This window comes from Pteropus medius, unplaced genomic scaffold (genome assembly GCF_902729225.1).
Source record: "Pteropus medius unplaced genomic scaffold, Ma_sr-lr_union100, whole genome shotgun sequence".
Lineage (NCBI taxonomy): Eukaryota > Metazoa > Chordata > Mammalia > Chiroptera > Pteropodidae > Pteropus > Pteropus medius.
In genome coordinates, this window is record NW_024350325.1 from 10,855,866 (window position 1) to 10,874,891 (window position 19,026).

Here is a 19,026-nt window from a genome sequence, read left to right on the forward strand (position 1 = left end):
TTTTTGCATATATCTGTCCAATTTTCCCATTACCGTTTATCGAAGAGACTGTCTTTACCCCATTGTATATTCTTACCTCCTTTATCATATATTACATGAGCATATAGGTGTGGATTTATTTCTGGGCTCTCTATTCTGTTCCATTGATCAATGTGTCTGTGTTTATGCCAGTATCATGCTGTTTTGATTACTGTAGCCTTGTAGTATAGTTTGATATCAGGTAGTGTGATACCCTCAACTTTGTTCTTCTTTCTCAAGATTGCTGTTTGGGGTCTTTTATGGTTCCATATAAATTTTAGGATTATTTGTTCTAGCTCTCTGAAAAATGTGATTGGTATTTTGATAGAGATTGCATTGAACCTATAGATTGCTTTGGGTAGTATGGCCATTTGAATGATGTTGATTCTTCCTACCCATGAACATGGTATATGCTCCCATTGATTTGTAACTTCTTCAATACTTTTTCAATGACATATTTTTCTGAGAACGGGTCTTTTACCTCCTTGGTTAATTTGATTCCCAGGTATTTTATTGTTTTCGATGCAATTGTAAATGGGATTGTTTTCTTAATTTCTCCTTCCGAAATTTCATCATTGGTATGTAAAAATGCCACTGACTTCTGAATATTTATATTGTAACTTGCTACTTTACTGAATTCACTTACCAGTTCTAACAGTTTTTTGGTGGAATCTTTAGTGTTCTCTATATACAGTATCATGTCATCAGCAAATAACGAGAGTTTTACTTCTTCCTTTCCAATTTGGATACCTTTTATTTCTCTTTCTATTTTATTGCTGTGGCTAAGCCTTCCAATACAATGTTGAAGAGGAGTGGTGAAAGTGAGTACCCTTGTTCCAGATCTTAAGGAAAACGCTTTTAGCCTTTCCCCATTGAATATGATGTTAGCTGTAGGTTTGTCATATATGGCCTTTATTATGATGAGGTATGTTCCCTCTATTCCCATTTTACTGAGAGTTTTTATCATAAATGGATGCTAGGTTTTGTCAAACGCTTTTTCTGCTTCTACTGATATGATCATATGGTTTTTATCTTTAAATTTGTTAATGTGGTGTATCACATTAATGGATTCGCAGGTATTGTACCAATGTTGCATCCCAGGAATAAATCCAACTTGATCATGGTATATGATATTTTTAGTGTATTGCTGAATTCAGTCTGCTATTATTTTGTTGAGGATTTTTATATAAATGTTCATAAGATATATCAGCCTACAGTTTTCTTTTTTTGTAATTTCTTGTCTGGTTTTGGAATCAAGGTAACGATGGCCTCATAAAAGGGGTTAGGGAGCCTTCTCTCTTCTTGAAGTTTTTGGAACAGTTTGAGAAGAATAGGTGTTAATTCTTCTTTGAATGTTTGGTAAAATTCGCCTATGAAGCCATCAGGTCCAGGACTTTTGTTTTTTGGGGAGGCTTTTGATTACTGATTCTATTTCCTTAGTGGTAATCAGTCGGGTCAGATTTTCTCTTTCTTCTTGATTCAGTTTTGGGAGATTGTATGTTTCTAGGAATGTGTCCATTTCTTCCAGATTGTCCAATTTGTTGGCATATAATTGCTAGTATTTTCTTATGATCCTTTATATTTCTGTGGACTCTGTAGTTATTTCTTCTCTTTCATTTCTGATTTTATTTGAGTCCTCTTTTTTCTTTGATAAGTCTGGTTAAGGATCTGTCAATTTTGTTTATCTGGAAGAAATGTGTCCATTTCTTCCAGATTGTCCAATTTGTTGGCATATAATTGCTAGTATTTTCTTATGATCCTTTATATTTCTGTGGACTCTGTAGTTATTTCTTCTCTTTCATTTCTGATTTTATTTGAGTCCTCTTTTTTCTTTGATAAGTCTGGTTAAGGATCTGTCAATTTTGTTTATCCTTCCAAAGAACCAGCTCTTGGTTTCATTAATCTTTTGTATTGTTTTTCTAGACTCTATTTCATTTATTTCCACTCTGATCTTTATTATTTCCTTCCTTCTATTCACTTTGGGCTTTGTTTGCTGCTCTTTTTCTTGTTCGTTTAAGTGTAACGTTAGATTGCTTATTTGAGCTTTTTCTTGTTTCTTGAAGTAGGCCTGTATTGCTATGAATTTCCCTCTTAGGACTGCTTTTGCTGTGTCCTATAGATTTTGAATCATTTTATTTTCATTTTCATTTATCTCTAGATATCTTTTGTTTCTTCCTTGATCTCATTGATAACCCATTCATTGTTTAGTAGCATGTTATTTAGCCTCCATGTGTTTGTGTATTTTCCAGTTTTTTTCTGGTAGTTGATTTCTAGTTTCATACCATTGTGATCAGAGAAGACAGTTGATATAATTTCAGTCTTCTTAAATTTATTGAGACTTGTTTTGTGTCCTAACGTGTGGTCTATCCTAGCAAATGTTCTATGTGCACTTGAGAAGATGTATATTGTGCTGCTTTGGGGTGAAATGCTCTGAAAATATCTATTAAATCCATCTAGTCTAGTGTGCCTTTTAGGCCCATTGTTTCCTTGTTAATTCTTTGCCTGGAAGATCTGTCCATTGGAGTCAATGGAATGTTAAAGTCTCTGACTATGAGTGTATTACTGTTGATCTCTCCTTTTATGTTAGTCAATAAAAATTGCTTTACGTATGTAGGTGCTCCTATGTTGGATGCATATATGTTTACTAGGGTTATGTCCTATTGATTTCTCGATCCCTTTATCATTATGTAATGCCCTTCTTTGTCTCTTATTCTAGCCTTTGTTTTAAAGTCTATTTTATCTGATACAAGTATCGCTACCGTGGCTTTTTTTTCATTTCCATTTGCATGAAATATCTTTTTCCATCCCTTTACTTTCAGTCTGTGAGTGTCATTTGATCTGAAGTGGGTCACTTGTAGGCAGCATATGTATGGGTCTTGTTTTCTTATCCATTCGGCTACCCTCTGTCTTTTGATTGGAGCATTTACTCCATTTACACTTAAAGTGATTAGTGATAGGTACCTAGTTACTGCCATTTTATTATTTGCATTTGTTATTTCTTTTTTATTTTTTACCTTTTCTTTTTTTTTTACAGAGATCCCTTTAATATTTCTTGTAATACTAGCTTGGTAGTGATGAATTCCTTAAGCTTTCCCTGTCTGGGAAGCTCTTTATCTCACCTTCCATTTTAATCGAAAGCCTTGCTGGGTATAGTATTCATGGTTGTAGATTCTTGTTTTTCATAACTTTAAATATTTCTTGCCAGTCCTTTCTGGCCTGCAAAGTTTCTATTAAAAAATCAGCAGACATTCTTAGGAGGGTACCCTTGTAAGTAACTAGCTGCCTTTCTCTTGCTGCTTTTAAGATCCTCTCTTTGTCTTTGACCTTTGGCATTTTAATTATGTTGTGTCTTGGTGTGGGTCTGTATAAAGTCCTCTTGTTTGGGACTCTTTGTGCTTCCTGAACTTGTATGTCTAGTTCCTTTGCCATGTTAGGGAAGTTTTCTGTCATTATTTCTTCAAATGGATTCTCAATCCTTAGCTCTCTCTCTTCTCCTTTAGATAGTCCTATGACCGTATATTGTTACGCTTCATGTTGTTCCAGAGGTCTCTTAAACTATCCTCTTTTTTTTTTTTTCATTCGTTTTTCTTTTCGTTGTTCTGATTGGGTGTATTCTGCTACATTGTCTTCCAGTTTGCTGATTCGATCTTCTGCTTTGTCTAATCTACTGTTAAATCCTTCTAGTGTATTCTTTATTTCAGTTATTGTATTCTTCATTTCTGTCTGGTTCTTTTTTAGAGTTTCTGTGTCCTTTTTTATGTTTATCTCTGTTGAGGTTCTCATTGTGCTCATCTATTCTCCTCCTAAGTTTGTTGAGTATCCTTATAATTATTATTTTGAATTCTGTCTCTGGTAGGTTGCTTGTCTCCATTTCATTTAGCTTGTTTTCTGGAGTTTTCTCCTGTTTCATTTGTGGCATGTTTCTTTCTTTTCTCATTTTATTGGCCTCTCTGTGTTCATTTCTATATGTCAGGAACATTTGTTTTGTCTCTGATCCTCGGCCAGATGGCCTAATGTGGAAGGTGTTCTGTGTGGCCCAGTGACACACTCTCCCTGATCCCCTATGCTGGGGGTTCTGGACATGATCTCTGTGTGGGTTGTATGTGATCTTCTGTTGTCACCAAGCCTTTATTGCTGTTAGTACATCAGTGGATGGGATTAATGCTCAGGCTGACTAATTGTGGGAATTGGCTGCACCCACAGGATGAGAGTTGCTGTATGGGAGCTGACCCCACTGAATGGGATGTGCCCTAGCAGGCTTGTGTGCTTGTTGCAACCACCCTTTGTGTGTACCGCTAATGGACTAGCCAGGTGTTGCTCTGTTGTGGTCTGGTGCCAGCCTCTGGATGCGTTGGTGTTGTGGCCCCTTTGGAGGGGCTCCCTCGTAGGCCAAGGTCAGCCGCTGCTTTTGCTTGCTAAGGGCTGCCGGGTGGGAGCTCAAAGCAGTCCACAGATGGTTGTTGTCTATACTACCTATAGACGATATAGGTGAGTGGAAGAGACAACTCTAGGCAGCAGTCCCGTTATCCCCCTTCCCTGACCTTGGGCAGTTTAGCAGGGGACCAGTGCTCCTCCAGGTCTGACACTGCCTGTCAGTTACTCGTAAATCTCTGAAACTGGAAGAGCCTCTGGGTGATATGTGTGTTGTGTGGTGCCGGGAACCCGGGGGTCTCCTGGACCTATTGAGCAAATTTCTCCCAGCCACTGCAGTGTCAGTTTACATGCCAGCGCTGTCTCTGTGGCTCCCTGTACAAGTTTCCAATCATAGCAAGGTCAGCTACTGCCCACCGTGGGCTTGAATGTGCCACCCGAGGGCAGGGGCGGCTGCCGGTCAACGTGCGGCAGGCACTTTGTGTATTGGATGAGGTAGGAACTCAAGGAATCAAGGGCTGTCAAGCCAGTAGCTTCAATTTTCTGCAGTTTCTGTGTCTGCACAGTGGGCTACAGGCACTTTGTGGCTTGGATGAACTGGGATGTCAGGGAGACAAGGGCCATCATCAGGTCAATATAGCCTCAGTTTTGCTGCAACTTCTGTGCCTGGGCATTCCTGCTGTAGTCACAGATCACAGTGAGACCAGCTGTCGTCTGGGGCAGTCTCACAGAACCCTGCACTCCCCAGAGCCGATATTGCAACTCTTACAAGCAGCAGAGGTCTGCCTGCAACTGATTTCTGTTCAGTGCCCGCCCTGTGCTTGCCAAAGTTTGTTGCCTGAATGGATTGGGGTGGGGAACAGGGAGGTGGCTGTTCACTGTCAATGGGCCACCTGGGGCAATTTGTGGATAGGTTGAGGCAGGGTCTCAGGAAGATGCTGGCAGTCAGGTTAATACAGCCTCCGTGTTGCTGCTATTTCGGTAACCTTTTGAGCATTCCCACAGAAGTCCCAGATCACGGCAAGACCAGCTTCTGTCTGGGACTGGCTCACACATCTCTGAGATCCACCCAAGTTCATGTGGGTAGCAGTGATCTGCCTGAAACTATCTCAGAAATGCGTGCTTACAATACTGGCTGCCAGCTGTGAATGCTTGGCCCTGAATCAGCACCGGGCGTGGCAGCCATCCAGCAATGAAACCCCGGGGGCACTCTGCAGGTAGGGTAAGGCAGGCTGATCTCCTCAGGCCAGTGCGTCCTAATGGCCCTGTGGGAGGGGTCTGCACTGTCAAGCTGGCTGGGTCTGTAGATTGCTCAGTAGGAGGGCAGGACTAAGGCACATGGTGCCTACCTGTCTAGCTCTCGTTCTGGTGCCAGGTAATAGAGACTTTCTCAGTATGAATCCAGCTGGAGCCTCTGACCCACCACAGGTCCCTAGTGAGTGTCCGCAGGTCAGAAAGCCTGTTTGCGGGTCCTTCAGAGGGGTGTCTAGGATTTCAGTCTCCCTTCACTCAGAGGCTCGAATCCCCTCTGGCTTTTACAGTCAGAATTATTGGAATCTCTTCTTCCTGGGCTGGGGAGCCCCCAAATGAGGCCAGAACCCCCCTCTCCTTCAGGGGAGCCTCTGCGGCCTCTTTCTCCCTCACAGTGACCCTCCACTACCCATGGGTGCAGGTCCAGCTCAATTCGCGACTTTGTCCCTCCTACCGTCTTCGATGTGGCTCCTTCATTATATTATTAGACTTATGTGTTACAATCAGCTGGACTTCAAGTGATTCTTCATCTTGATTATTTTATAATTTGGTTATAATTTCATTGTGGACCTGGGAGGAGGCAAACCCTGCCTTAACCAAGTCTGTCATCTCCTGGTTCAAGTATATTCTTTTTAAGAAACTATTTTCCGAAGTGGTTGTACCATTTTACATTTCTACCAGCAGTTTCTGGTGGGACTATGACTCATTCTTGAAAGATGTCTTAAATTTCCAAAACAAGTGGTTGAAACGTGATATGATGGTGGTTATAAGCTAATATTATATCACCTTATGGAGTTGGTTTGTAAGGATTAAATGAACTAATGTGCAAAAAGCATTTAGCACAAAGTGCTCAGTATCCATTAGTAGTGTTATTATCATTATTATTCTAATCATGTTATTTTTTTCTTTGGTCTTTATTAGTAGTATGTTAGTGACTTATCTTGACAGACTAAAAATAAAGTCTAGACAGGCTGGACTTTTAAAAGATCAAAGTCACGGGTTATATAAAAATATTCACATTCATAAAAATGTCCTTAAACAAAATACATATTTTTTCCTTTCCAGTAGTGGAGGCAGTGAGACTTGAGGGGTTGTTTACCTAGCATTGTAGTAAAAGTTAAGGCTTGCAGTTATTGTAGTTGTCGTCATTATATATCATTTTTGTTTCAGTTTTAGCTTTCAGAGAATGACCTTTCAGTATATACTATTTAATTATGAGCTTCAAGGTCTGAAAATGTATTACCAACTCAAAGTTGATTATAACATTCTTAAAAAGAAAAATAATTGACACTGACTTGTGCTTATTTGAAATGTTTTTACTATACAGAAACAGCACCTTCTCTTTGGGATGTGGAATTTGCTAAGCAGTTAGCAGCCGTAAATGAACAGCCCTTTCAGAATGGTTTTGAAGAGATGATCCAGTGGACAAAAGAAGGGAAACTGTGGGAGTTCCCAGTTAACAATGAAGCAGGTAAGTCCTAACCTCAGAGGTTTATAAAATTCAGTGATTGAGATTAAATGTGGCATATGTTCAGTTACAGAGTCTAGATACTTACCTGAATTTCTGAACTTTGTGTAAACATCTTTGTCATTTCCTAAAAGAAATCTGAGTGTTTTTTTTTTTTTAATGTTAGAATTTCACTTAATTCTAGATGTTTGCTAAGGAAAATGAAGAAAAATTATATAGCAGAAATGCATTATGAATTTCTATGACATAAAAGTGCAAATGGTGCCAGTTTTTTAGTTGTTAAGTAGAAAATTACCTGGCAAATCTTCTAATATACTGAATACTGGATATGAGACTATACTTCAGTTTTGGGGACCATTATAACTCTTAAGATTTTATGCTAGTATCTTTTATTTATAAAACTGTTGCCTTAATGAGTTGTAAGGTTCCTTGCACTCAAAGCCACTCAAAGCAAAAATGTTAGGAGGCTTTGAAACTCTTTGGAACTCTTAGTTTCATACCTAGATTTTTTGAATTGGTAATAAAATATTATCTACTTTCCTAGAGATTTTTCTGGAGTTGTTACTTTTTCCTCAATCAAAAGGAAAACAACATTGCTGTGCCATTTATTTTTATGGCACCCATGTGGTCATCAGCTAAACATTTTTATTGAATTTTATAGGTGCATTTTCAATTAGAACAGATTTGTTTACTTTTTTGGTAAGATGAGCTAGAAGTTGCAAATACCTCAATAAGTCTTGAGAAATCGTCCATACTTTAACCTTTGTAGTATTATGCTATCACTATAATATTTTAATTTTTGATAACCTTTCATTTGTTTGGATTAATAAGTAGAATGGAAGCTTAAATATCAGAAATATTTAGTCTTATTTTCATAAAATATAACTTTGTATAGGAAAACTTTAGAGACTAACAAATCCTTTAACAAATTCGTAATATTTTGTGTATTTGTATGGTATATGCAGTAATATAGTATGCTGTTTCATCTATTACACAACATATATATTTCTTAAAATTTTATGGTTTTTATACTCTGTAAGATTTAAAAACAAAAACAAAAAAACAGGGACTTTTTAGTTGTACAAACCTGAGTATAAATCTCATTTCTGTCAATTATAAGCCATTTGCCTTTGAGGAAATTATTTACTCTCTTGAGCCTCAGTTTCCTCATCTGTAAAATTAAAGATACCTCATTGGAAGAATATAAGAAATAAGGTAATGTTCCCGAGTTATTCAGCATAGTTTTTGGCATGTAATACATATGAATAAATGTTAGTTCCTTTCCTCTCCTATATGATCATAGAATTTTAAATGTCATGAAAAACTAGTAAAATACAATGTGAATTTAAGGGAAGATTTCATTATTTAATGATACTTGAATGTTCCAAGTCTTTATGGTTAAACACATAGTTTTAAAACCCAGTATTGAGGTAGAATGACATGTGACTTTATTTAGGAGAGACAATGAAATGTAGTGGTTAGGGGTTCAAGTCCCGGGTAAATTATTGACTTAATCTCTCTAAGCCAGGGGGCATCTATAAAATGATAGGAATAATAAATGGAATTACTTTATGGGATTCTTCTGAGAAACAAGCGAGATGTATATACAAGTAAAGCATCATCATCATCATCATCATCATCACAGTTTCTACAACAGTGTTGTAAAGGGATTTGCTGCTGTAATTGTTTTCTGTTCTATACTGTAATATTTTAAAATCTTAAAATATTAGCAAAGATATTATGTATTTTCTAGGAACCACCAAATAGGGTAATAGGAAAGCCTGAATTGGTGGTACGTTGTCATCAACAGTGAAACACTTAAGTTCATCAAAATCTCAAGTGCCCAAACTCCAAAGAATTTATCTTAAATTTGACCTGGGTTTTGAGATAGTTTAATTTCTAAAAGCGGGGAGGGGGGGCACAGCATTTTTTTGGTCAGATTGCAAAGATAAATGTGACAAATATCCATATACATTATACATGTTATTGATGCTTCAGGGTCTGAAAGGGAGGTATCATTTCCAGCTCCTTAAGGCAATTGTTATCTGAATGAAAAACAGGAAAGGAACTGTAGAAACTTTCCCACTTTGCTCACTCCTCTCAATACAACTTAGGAACTTCTGAATACTCGGAGAGACTGGCATTAGAACTTGGAGCCTCAACAGTTCAGTAGCATTCTTTTATATTTCTTAAATTTTAAGATTAATAAAATGTCATGCTCTCTCTACCAATAATTAGCTTATGAAGATTTACTTTGGTGCTTTTGGGGAAAGATGTTTTATTTTTAGGGACTCGCTATGTCAGTTTTGGAACATAGTATGAAAATGACAAAACAATGTGTCCTATTTTACAATTTACTTCCCAGTGTTGTGTTTTTCTATTATATAAAAAATTTGGTTTGTTGTTTTGCCACTTAAAATGTATAAATTATTTTTCCAATTCAAAGTAGGTTTTTTTCAGTGTTTGTTTTAAGAACTGGTTTGTTCTTTCTGTTGTGTTTTGCCAGCATGGAGATTTATAAGAGCTGTTAGGTAGAATTGTTCTCACTTAGATTTTGCAGTATTTGTTATATGTTGGATCAATAGTAAAATAATTTTCATTTTAGCTTTGACTTTGACTTTAATCACATTTTTGCCGTTACCTAGTTAACAGAGCTTTGTTCTTGAATATCCATTACATATATATATATAATGGATATATATATATGTATGAATATATATATATGTATGAATATATATATCCATAATATATATTCACCAAATTAAGGATATTTTGGAAATGCTCTCCAAGACTAATTCTCATTTACACGCTTCAGTGGGCAAAAAGGCTGTCATGAATGTTAATCACATTTTTGTTTTTATTATTCAGTTGGTTTAAACTTTTTTACTTCTGGGGTGCTGTCTTTTGCTAGGGTATCTAAAAAACATGTGTTGTAATATGAGCTAGCAAGAATAGTTAGGAAGTTCAAAATTACCATAAAACTCTAAAGAGGGCTCTCTTGTTATGGGGGAGGGTGTAGCATAAAGAAAATGAGGGCAGCCATAAAGATTATTAGGTATGTGTTTTCTGAAACAATCTGTTGGTTGTTTTAGATGAGATGATGGCCTATGAACAAGAGCCTCAAAGTTCTGACAGGAAAAGAAATAATAGTTTTGACAATAAATAGAAGTGAAAACAATTGAGAGTGAAAGTGACTGAATTCACGTCAGTGGTATAATATGTGAAAATAATTGGTCATTTGATTGGACAAAGAAGGTGCGGTACAATGGAATATTACTCAGCCATAAAAAAGAATCAAATCTTAACCATTTGCAACAACATAGATGGATCTAGAGAGTATTATACTAAGTGAACTAAGTCAGACAAAAACAAATACCTGATGACTTCACTTATACGTGGCATCTAAAGAACAGATGAACAAACAAAACAGAGACAGACTCATAGATACGGAGAACAAACTGATGGTTGCCAGATGGGTTGGGGGCTGGGTGAAAAAGATAAAGGGATTAAGAAGTACAAATTGGTAGTTACAGCATAGTCACAGGGATGTAAAGTACAGCATAGGGAATACAGTCAATAATATTGTAATAACTATGTATGATGCCATTGGGTACTAGACTTATTGGAGGGATCACTTTGTAAGTTATATGAATGTCTAACCACTATGCTGTACACCTGAAACTAATATTGAATGTCAACTGTAATCGAAAAATAAAAATTAAAAAATGCAAATAATTGGTCATTACTATCAACTGGATTTTACTCATTATTTGTTGCACCATATTTTTAGGTGTATTCAGTAATATTTAATTGCACTCAGTAATATTTAAAGTAGAATGAGACAGAATTAACTTGTCACCTTAGCTGATTGCATACCATATGGGATTTCCTTCCTGTGTGTTTCTCTTGTTTATTAAAAAGGTATTTTAAATTTCATAAACATATGAAAGTTTACTTGCAAAAAAGTCAAATAATATGAAAGAATAGGGAGTATACCTCTCAGTTCTCTTCCCTTTTCTTGAAACAAGCATTGTCAGTAGTTTGATATGTGTCCTCACAGTCCACTTTAAATGGCAGTTACATATTTATTTGTTTTGTTTTGACCTACATGGGACTATACATATATTTTCCAGCATTTTTTTTTGCTTAGCACCATGTCTTGAAAACATTTCCGTGTCACAACATAGAGATCAATTTTAATTGTTTTAATAGTTTTATAAAATAGAACTATATTATATTTATTTAATAGTTCTATAGTATGTCATTGTATGCAATGTAAATATTTTACCCTTCTGTTGATAGATGGAGTTGTAGTAAATCCTTTTATATATGTCCTTCCGTACATGTTTGAGTACTTTTAATTCCTAGAAGGGTCAAATAATAGGTATATTTTAAATTGCAATAAATATTGATACATTCTCTTCTAAACAGCCCATTGATCTTCCAACCAACTATATGAAAATTCTATTTCTACACACTTTACCTAATGTCGAATATTAATCTTTGAAATGTTCAAGGCCAAAAGTGGCATCATTGGTATTTTTATTTCCATTCCCCTGATTGCTAACCAGATTGTGCATCTTTTTGTGTATTGGCTATTTTGTATTTGTTCTGTGACTTACATCTTCATATCCTTTGAAGTTTTCTTTTGGGTTGTTTTATCAGTTTGTAGGAACTTGATACATTGTAGACTCAATCCTTCATCTCTTATAGTTGGAAATATTGTCTCCCAATTTATCTCTTTCTTTTTAAATTAATTTGATTTTTATATCATAGTAATTTTGTAGTTTAATATAAAGCTATAATATAAAGCAATTCTTTTTATCACCTGTACTCAAAGCCAACCTCTTTCAATCTTTTTGCTCTATTTTATTATTTACATTTCTAAATTATATGCTTAATACTTCTATCCACTTTAGATATTATCTAATGTGTATGTCTTTTCCTCATCCTCTCAATATAGATACATCATAATTTTTGTTAGATCTTTGTTAATTATATTAGTATGACTATAGTATTTATAAGTTTCAGAATGATAATCTTTAGTAAGGGATATTATTTGTTTAAAATCATGGCTCTAGGCACCATTGGGTCCTTTAATCTGGGAACTTTATTTTTCGGTTGTGGAGAAATTTTCTTTTATTACTTGATAATAAAAGCCTTCCTAGTCTCTCTCTCTCTCTGCTCTCTCTCTCTTCGTGTTTTATGCTCTGGGAACATTCCTCAACTTTATCTTACGACCTTTCTCTTAGGATTTGTTTCTCCTATCATATTTTTAACCTTTAAACCCTCCTCTTTAAAAATTGTTATTCTTGGTATTAGATTTTTTTCCCTGCTACTCAAATTTTTTTGTTTTCTCAAAGTTTCTTTTTGTTTCAGAGTTTGCATTGTTTAACACTAGCTGATGTTTCATTGAGTCTCCATATGTGATGGTTCATCAGAATAGAATTTTTTTTGGTGTACAGTTCAAGTTCCAGATCAGTAAGCAGCTGTGCTGTGCAGTTATTCAAGGATCCAAGTTTCTTCCATTTTACTATCTTTTCTCCCATAGGGTGTTTTCCTCATGTGTGTGATTAAAGATGAGTCACTGGAACGTTGTGCTCAGGCTTATAAGAAGGGGAAAAAAGGGAATAGTGTAAGCAATTCCACTATCTTAAAGGTTCTGTCCCGATAATGTCACACGTCATTTCTGTTCATATTCCATTGGTGAAAATTTAATTCTGTGGCCACGCCTAACCCACAGGGGAGCTGGAAAATGTAATGTTGCTGAACATGCACAGACAGGTTTTTACTTCTTATACTATGATAAAAGGGGAAAATGGATTTTGACAGGTGGGTATCAGTTTCTGCCGAGGTGTTTGTCACTTATATTAGAGACTTTCCTAAAATGTCTGCTGTTCTTTGGATGTTTGTTCATCCAAACATAAAAAGCTGTTTTTGAATTTGTGTGCATGGGTGGGACTTGTAAACTGTTGGGCTTCGTTTCAGAGGAATTTGGAAGGAGCCAGTTTGGGGACCATGACAACCCAATATTTATTGTTCTTTTCATTGACTCCAGTGAGACAGTTTCCACCTGCCTGACTTGAGGCTTTAGGCCTTGGCTGTGCTCTGAGAACTGTGGAGGAAAGGCTTTGTGGGTAGGGTGGTCTCACCATTTAGAATACAGGCTTTCACTTAATTTCCCTCTTACCAATTCAGTGACGTTTCTTTTTTCATTTTAATTTCTCCAAAAAGTAAACTGTCTATCTTTGGGAATGCATGGTGTAGTCATCTAGAGGTACATATGGAAGATGGGATATGAGAGATCTAACTATTCCCTAAACCAGTTTTAATTAATGCTGGTTTTTTTGTTCCTCATCTCCACTCCTAATTTCACTGGTATAGTAGTCCCCCACATCTGTGGAGGATGTGTTCCAAGACCTCCAGCAGATGCTTGAAACTACAGATTGTACTGAACCCTGTATAGACTATATTTTTTCCTATACATATATACCTATGATAAAGTTTAATTTATAAATTAGGCACAGTAAGAGGTTAACAATAACTAATAATTAAATAGAACAGTTCAGCAGTATACTGTAATAAAAGTTAATATGATTATTATCTCTGAAAAAATCTTATTGTATATACTCACCATTCTGGTGATGTGAGATGATACAATGCCTATGTGATGAGATGAAGTGTGAGGTAAGAATTTTTATCAAAATGAGTATTGGATCATCTGATTTTCTTCTTTTACCTGTTAACGTGGTGTATTATATTGATTTTCAAATACTGAACCAGCCTTTCACAGCTTAAATAAATCCCACTTGATATTTGTATATTAGTCTTTTTATACACTGTTAGATTTATTTGCTAATTTCTAAAAAGGTTTTTTGCCTCTAATTCATGAGCGATACCGGTTCGTATTGTGCATGCATACGTGCGCCCTCCCTCTCACCCTCTCTCCCCACCCCCATGTCTTTATTATTGATAACCAGGTAATTATTACTGGTTTCATAAAATGAGTTAGGAAGTGTCCTTTTTGTGGAAGTTATTGTGTAAAATTGGTGTTAAATTTTCTTTAAATGTTTGATAAAATTCTCAAGTGAGGTGATCGAGGCCTATGGATTTCTTTTTGAGAGCTTTTAAATTACACATCCTATTTCTTTAATAGCTATAAGACTGTTGTCTATTTTGTTTGAGTTTTGGTAGTTATATTGGATTTTTTTAAATTGTCCGCTTTTTCAAGTTGAATTTGTAAGTGTACAGTTATTGGTGGTATTCCTTTACTATCCCTTTACTGATTTCAAGATGTATAATGACAACCCTTTTTTCATTCCTAATATTGGTGGTTGGTGCCTTCTCTCCTTTTTTCTTTATCAGATTGCTAGAGATTTATCAATTTTACTGATTTTTTTAAGAACCAGGTATTGGTTTCATTGATTTTTCTCTGTTTTCCTATTCTCCATTTTATTGATTCCTGATATTATCTTTATTATTTCCTTCCTTTTGCTTGCTTTGGGATTATTTTGTTCTTTTACTAGGTTCTTGAGGTGAGAGCTTAGATTATTTGAGACTTTTCCTCTTTTGTATGCATTTAGTGCTGTATATTTCCTGACCAGCAGTGTTTTAGCTGTGTCCTACAAATTTTGCTTTGTTGTGTTTTCATTTTCATTCACTTCTATTTGTTTTTGAAATTTTCTTTTTAGATTTTCTCTGACCTATTAATTTTTTATAACCATATTAATTTCCAACTGTTTGAAGATTTCCTGTGATTTCCTGTTGTCTTTCTGTTAATGACTTCTAGTTTGATTCCATTATGATCCGAGAACATACTGTGTATTATTTCAGTTATTTTAAATGTGTTGAAATTTGTGACCCAGGGTATGGTTTAGCTAGGTGAATGTTTCATGGTTGCTTGAAAAGAATTTCTATTCTGCCGTAGTTTGGTAGAGTGTTCTATAGACATCTGTTTGATCCTATTAGTTGTTCAGTTCTTCTGTATCTTTGCTAATTTTTTACCTGGTAATTCTCTCAATTGCTGACAGTGGGATATCGAAATACCTATTTATAATTGTTGATTTTTCTATTTCTTTATTTCTATCAGTTTTTCTTTCATTTATTCAGGAAGTCTATTGTTTGGTGCATACGTAATTCAGATGCTGTGTCTTCTTCATGGATTTATCTTTTTATTATGTAATGTTCCTTTTTCTTCCTAGTAATTTTCTTTGCCCTGAAGTTTGCTTTATCTGATATTCATATAGCCACTCATGCTTTCTTTTTTAAAGAAAATTAATATTAGTGCCTTTTCAGTCCGGAACCATCATCTTCCAGTAATTCACCAAAATTACCAACAAAGGGAAGGAGAAGAGGCACCCACTATATGTTCTCTAGGCCTTTTAGAAAACATGGAGCTGTTCCTTTGGCCACAAACATGCTAATCTACAAGACAGGTGATATTATAAACATCAAGAGAATGGGCACTGTTCAAAAAGGAATGCCTCACAAGCGCTACCATGGCAAAACCCGAAGGGTCTACAGTGTTACCCAGCACGCGGTTGGCATTGTTGTAAACAAACAAGTTAAGGGCAAGATTCTTGCCAAAAAAGTCATGCACATATTGAACATATTAAGCACTCTAAGAGCCGATATCGTTTCCTGAAATGTGTGAAGGAAAATGATCAAAAAAGAAGGAAGCTAAAGAGAAAGGTACCTGGGTTCAACTGAAGTGCCAGCCCACTCCACCCAGAGAAGCACATTTTATGAGAACTAATGGAAAAGGAACCTGAGCTGCTGGAGCCCATTCCCTATGAATTTATGGCATAAGTTTAAAAAAATAATAAAAGACCTCTAATTGAGAAAGTCCCTTCCCCCAAAGAAATATTTAAAGAAAACCTAATTCTTTGGGTGATGTCTTTACTATTCAGATTTAGTGTTTTTTCTTGCTGAAAGATGAGAGGTGGTTTACTGTGCAACAAAGAGTATAGTTCATTGGTTAGCAAACTGCATTTGTTGAATTACAGTTAAGCTCAGAGAAAGTTGATCACTCATAATTGCATCATAAATAGCTGTATTTTAAGGATTAGGAACTCACCTTTGAAGCCTGCTACTTAAAAATAGATTATTTAAAGTAAAAAAAAAATAGTATTAACAAGATATATCTTTCTCCATTCTTTTACTTTCGACCGATGTATGTTGTGTTTGAAGTGAGTTTCTTATAGATTGCATATAGTTGAATCATGTTTTTCTATCACTCTGCCAATCTTCTTTTCTAGACCATTTACATTTAATTATTGGTGTGTTAGGACTTAAGTGTCCCATTTTATTATTTGTTTTATGTTCATTTTCTATGTTTGTCATTCCTCTGTCTTGGCTTCCCGTGGGCTGCTTGAACATATTTTAGAATTCCATCTTATGTTATTTACGTATTTTTTTTAGTATAGCTTATATAGTTTCTTTAGTGGTTGCTTTAGATATTAAAATATTTATGAGCAGTAATTGCTGCTGCACTTTGAACATTAGTATAAGAAGCATTGTAAAAGCTTTATAAGCTTTGCATCTATTTAATCTTTACAAAATCCCCAAGAAGGTGTTGTTTTAATCATTTTATGCCTGAGGAAACTGATGCTCAGAGAAATTAATTTGCCCAGTCACACAGTTATTAAATAGGTGGGCAAATCTAAGTCTGACTTTAAAGTTTATGCCTTTAACTATAATACTATATTACCTCATTAATATTAATTTTGTGATGTAGGTTTTAAATTGTAAATGTATTTTGTCTTATTTCCTAGGTTTTGATGATGATGGTTCAGAATTTCATGAACATATATTTCTGGATAAATACCTGGAAGATTTTCCCAAACAAGGACCAATTCGCCACTTCATGGAGCTGGTGACCTGTGGCCTTTCCAAAAACCCATATCTGAGTGTTAAACAGAAAGTGGAACACATTGAATGGTTTAGAAATTATTTCAATGAAAAACAGGACATTCTAAAAGAAAGTGGCATACAGTTCAATTGAAGTCCATAGAAAATTTTATTTCAAGCTGTTAGAGATTGGTATTATAACTAAATAAAATAATTTTCCTATATCGTATTAATTATTGCATCTTATTTGAATGATATGTCAGATTATTTAAAAATATTTAATGGTAACTGAAAAATATCCTTGCATGAAATGATCAGCATTCATAGATTCAACTAGTAATTCTTTTAAAAAAGAATATCTTTGAATTAGTAATGTTTAAAACAACTTTCTCTAACCTTTTTTTCATTCAATGACCATACTTCATTGAAATACAATTAGTCATGTATATGATGACATCAGAGGGCTATACCAGTTGAGATGATTTATAGACGGATTTATATGCATATATATCTTTCTATATTTACATATGTGCACATTTATATTTTATTTATTTCACATTAAATTAACTATCCTTGCCTAAGTCTACATTACTGTAAAGAAGTACCTTATAGAAATAAAGGGCTTATTCTAATTTCTTCTTGGCGTTAGGTCTTAATGCCAAAGTTAGAAGTATTTATTTTCTATTATGGTGTTTGGCATTGTGATTCAGATTCACTCAAATGATTGAGAATTCCAAAAAAAAAAAACCCCTCAAAAGCAAGAATTTAGTTTACAGTTGCTCCAGGCTACAGTTGCTTCAGGCCCCTGACACAAGCAAACAAAACCCCATCAGAAACCCAGGCTTCCTGTTATAAAACACTTAAGGAAACAAAGCACTATGAAGCACACCAGCAGAAGTAACAGACAACAGACTAAAACTTGTAAAGCCTTTAAATATTGGGCTTATCATATTCAGAATATAAAATATGTGTAACTTTGAATGAAATACACAGCAGAAGACTGTAGAAGTGTTCAAACGGATTTGAAGAAAAAATTTGGTGAAGGAGTTTAACAACAGATTAGACACCGGAAAATAGATTTGGAGAAATTTCTCACGTGCAGCAGAGAGAAGCAAAAAACAAAAGTATGGAAGAAGGGTAAAAATTAGTGTAAAAGTAATATTTGTACAATCAAATTTTCATAAGAAGAGGAAAGAAATGGGTCAGAAGCTATCTTTGGATAGTTAATAGGTGAGAATTTTTAATTTATGAAAGAACGTGGTTCCATAGTGTAGCATTAAGCACGTCTGCTTTACACGCAGAAGGTCTTGAGTTCACGCCCCAGTAGAGCCATAGTGCATGGTCTACGGCCATACCACCCTGAACAAGCCCGATGTCTGATCTCTGAATCTAAGCAGGGTCAGGCCTGGTTAGTACTTGGATGGGAGACCACCTAGGAAGACCAAGTGCTGTAGGCATAAATAATAAAATAAAAATTTATGAAAGACAGCAATTCACAGTTAAATTGTTATCTCTTGGTCATATATAGAAACTGCCCAATGGCAGCAGAATACATTCTTTTCAGGTACACTGGAACACTTAAAATTTTATATTTTAATTTGGGTATTTCATTTATAGTTATCAATATATTTGGATTTATTTCAGTACCTTTTTTTGTGTACCCTTACTATTCTTTCTTGCCTTTGTTTTGGTTATTTTTTCTCATGCCATACTAGTGGGAGAGAGGGACAAAATACAAAATATCTTTCAAAGATAAGGGCTAAATTTGTCGGATAAAAAAACAGTTGGCTACCAGTAGTAGATCATTAATAAACTACTAAAGATGTACATCAGGCAAAAGAGAAATCATCTCAAATTTGAGGTCTTAAATACAAGAAATAGCAAAGAAAGTGATGTATATGTAAGTTAATTCTACATAATCATATGGGATTGATTAAAATATGTGAAAACAATAGGACATGTCAGGATGGATTTTTTAAAAAATATCAAGTGATATGCTGTTTTCCAAAGGCACAACTAAAATGAGACTACCAAAAGGTTGAAAGTAAAAGGGAAAAAATATATCTAAC

At 35.1% G+C, this 19,026-nt stretch overlaps 1 protein-coding gene and 1 pseudogene across 1 annotated transcript in view; both read left to right on the forward strand.

Annotated features, from left to right (window-relative positions):
* Window positions 1–17,190, forward strand: part of MRPS31 (mitochondrial ribosomal protein S31) — a 44,951-nt gene extending 27,761 nt beyond the window's left edge. Inside the window, exons 6-7 of the mRNA XM_039839444.1 lie at window positions 6,968–7,111; window positions 16,882–17,190. Coding sequence (XP_039695378.1) covers window positions 6,968–7,111; window positions 16,882–17,111 — 374 coding nt within the window. The 3' untranslated portion in view covers window positions 17,112–17,190. The remainder of the gene's footprint in view (window positions 1–6,967; window positions 7,112–16,881) is intronic.
* Window positions 17,191–18,298: 1,108 nt separating this feature from the next.
* On the forward strand, window positions 18,299–18,414 carry LOC120583961 (uncharacterized; annotated as a pseudogene).
* Window positions 18,415–19,026: the final 612 nt, after the last annotated feature.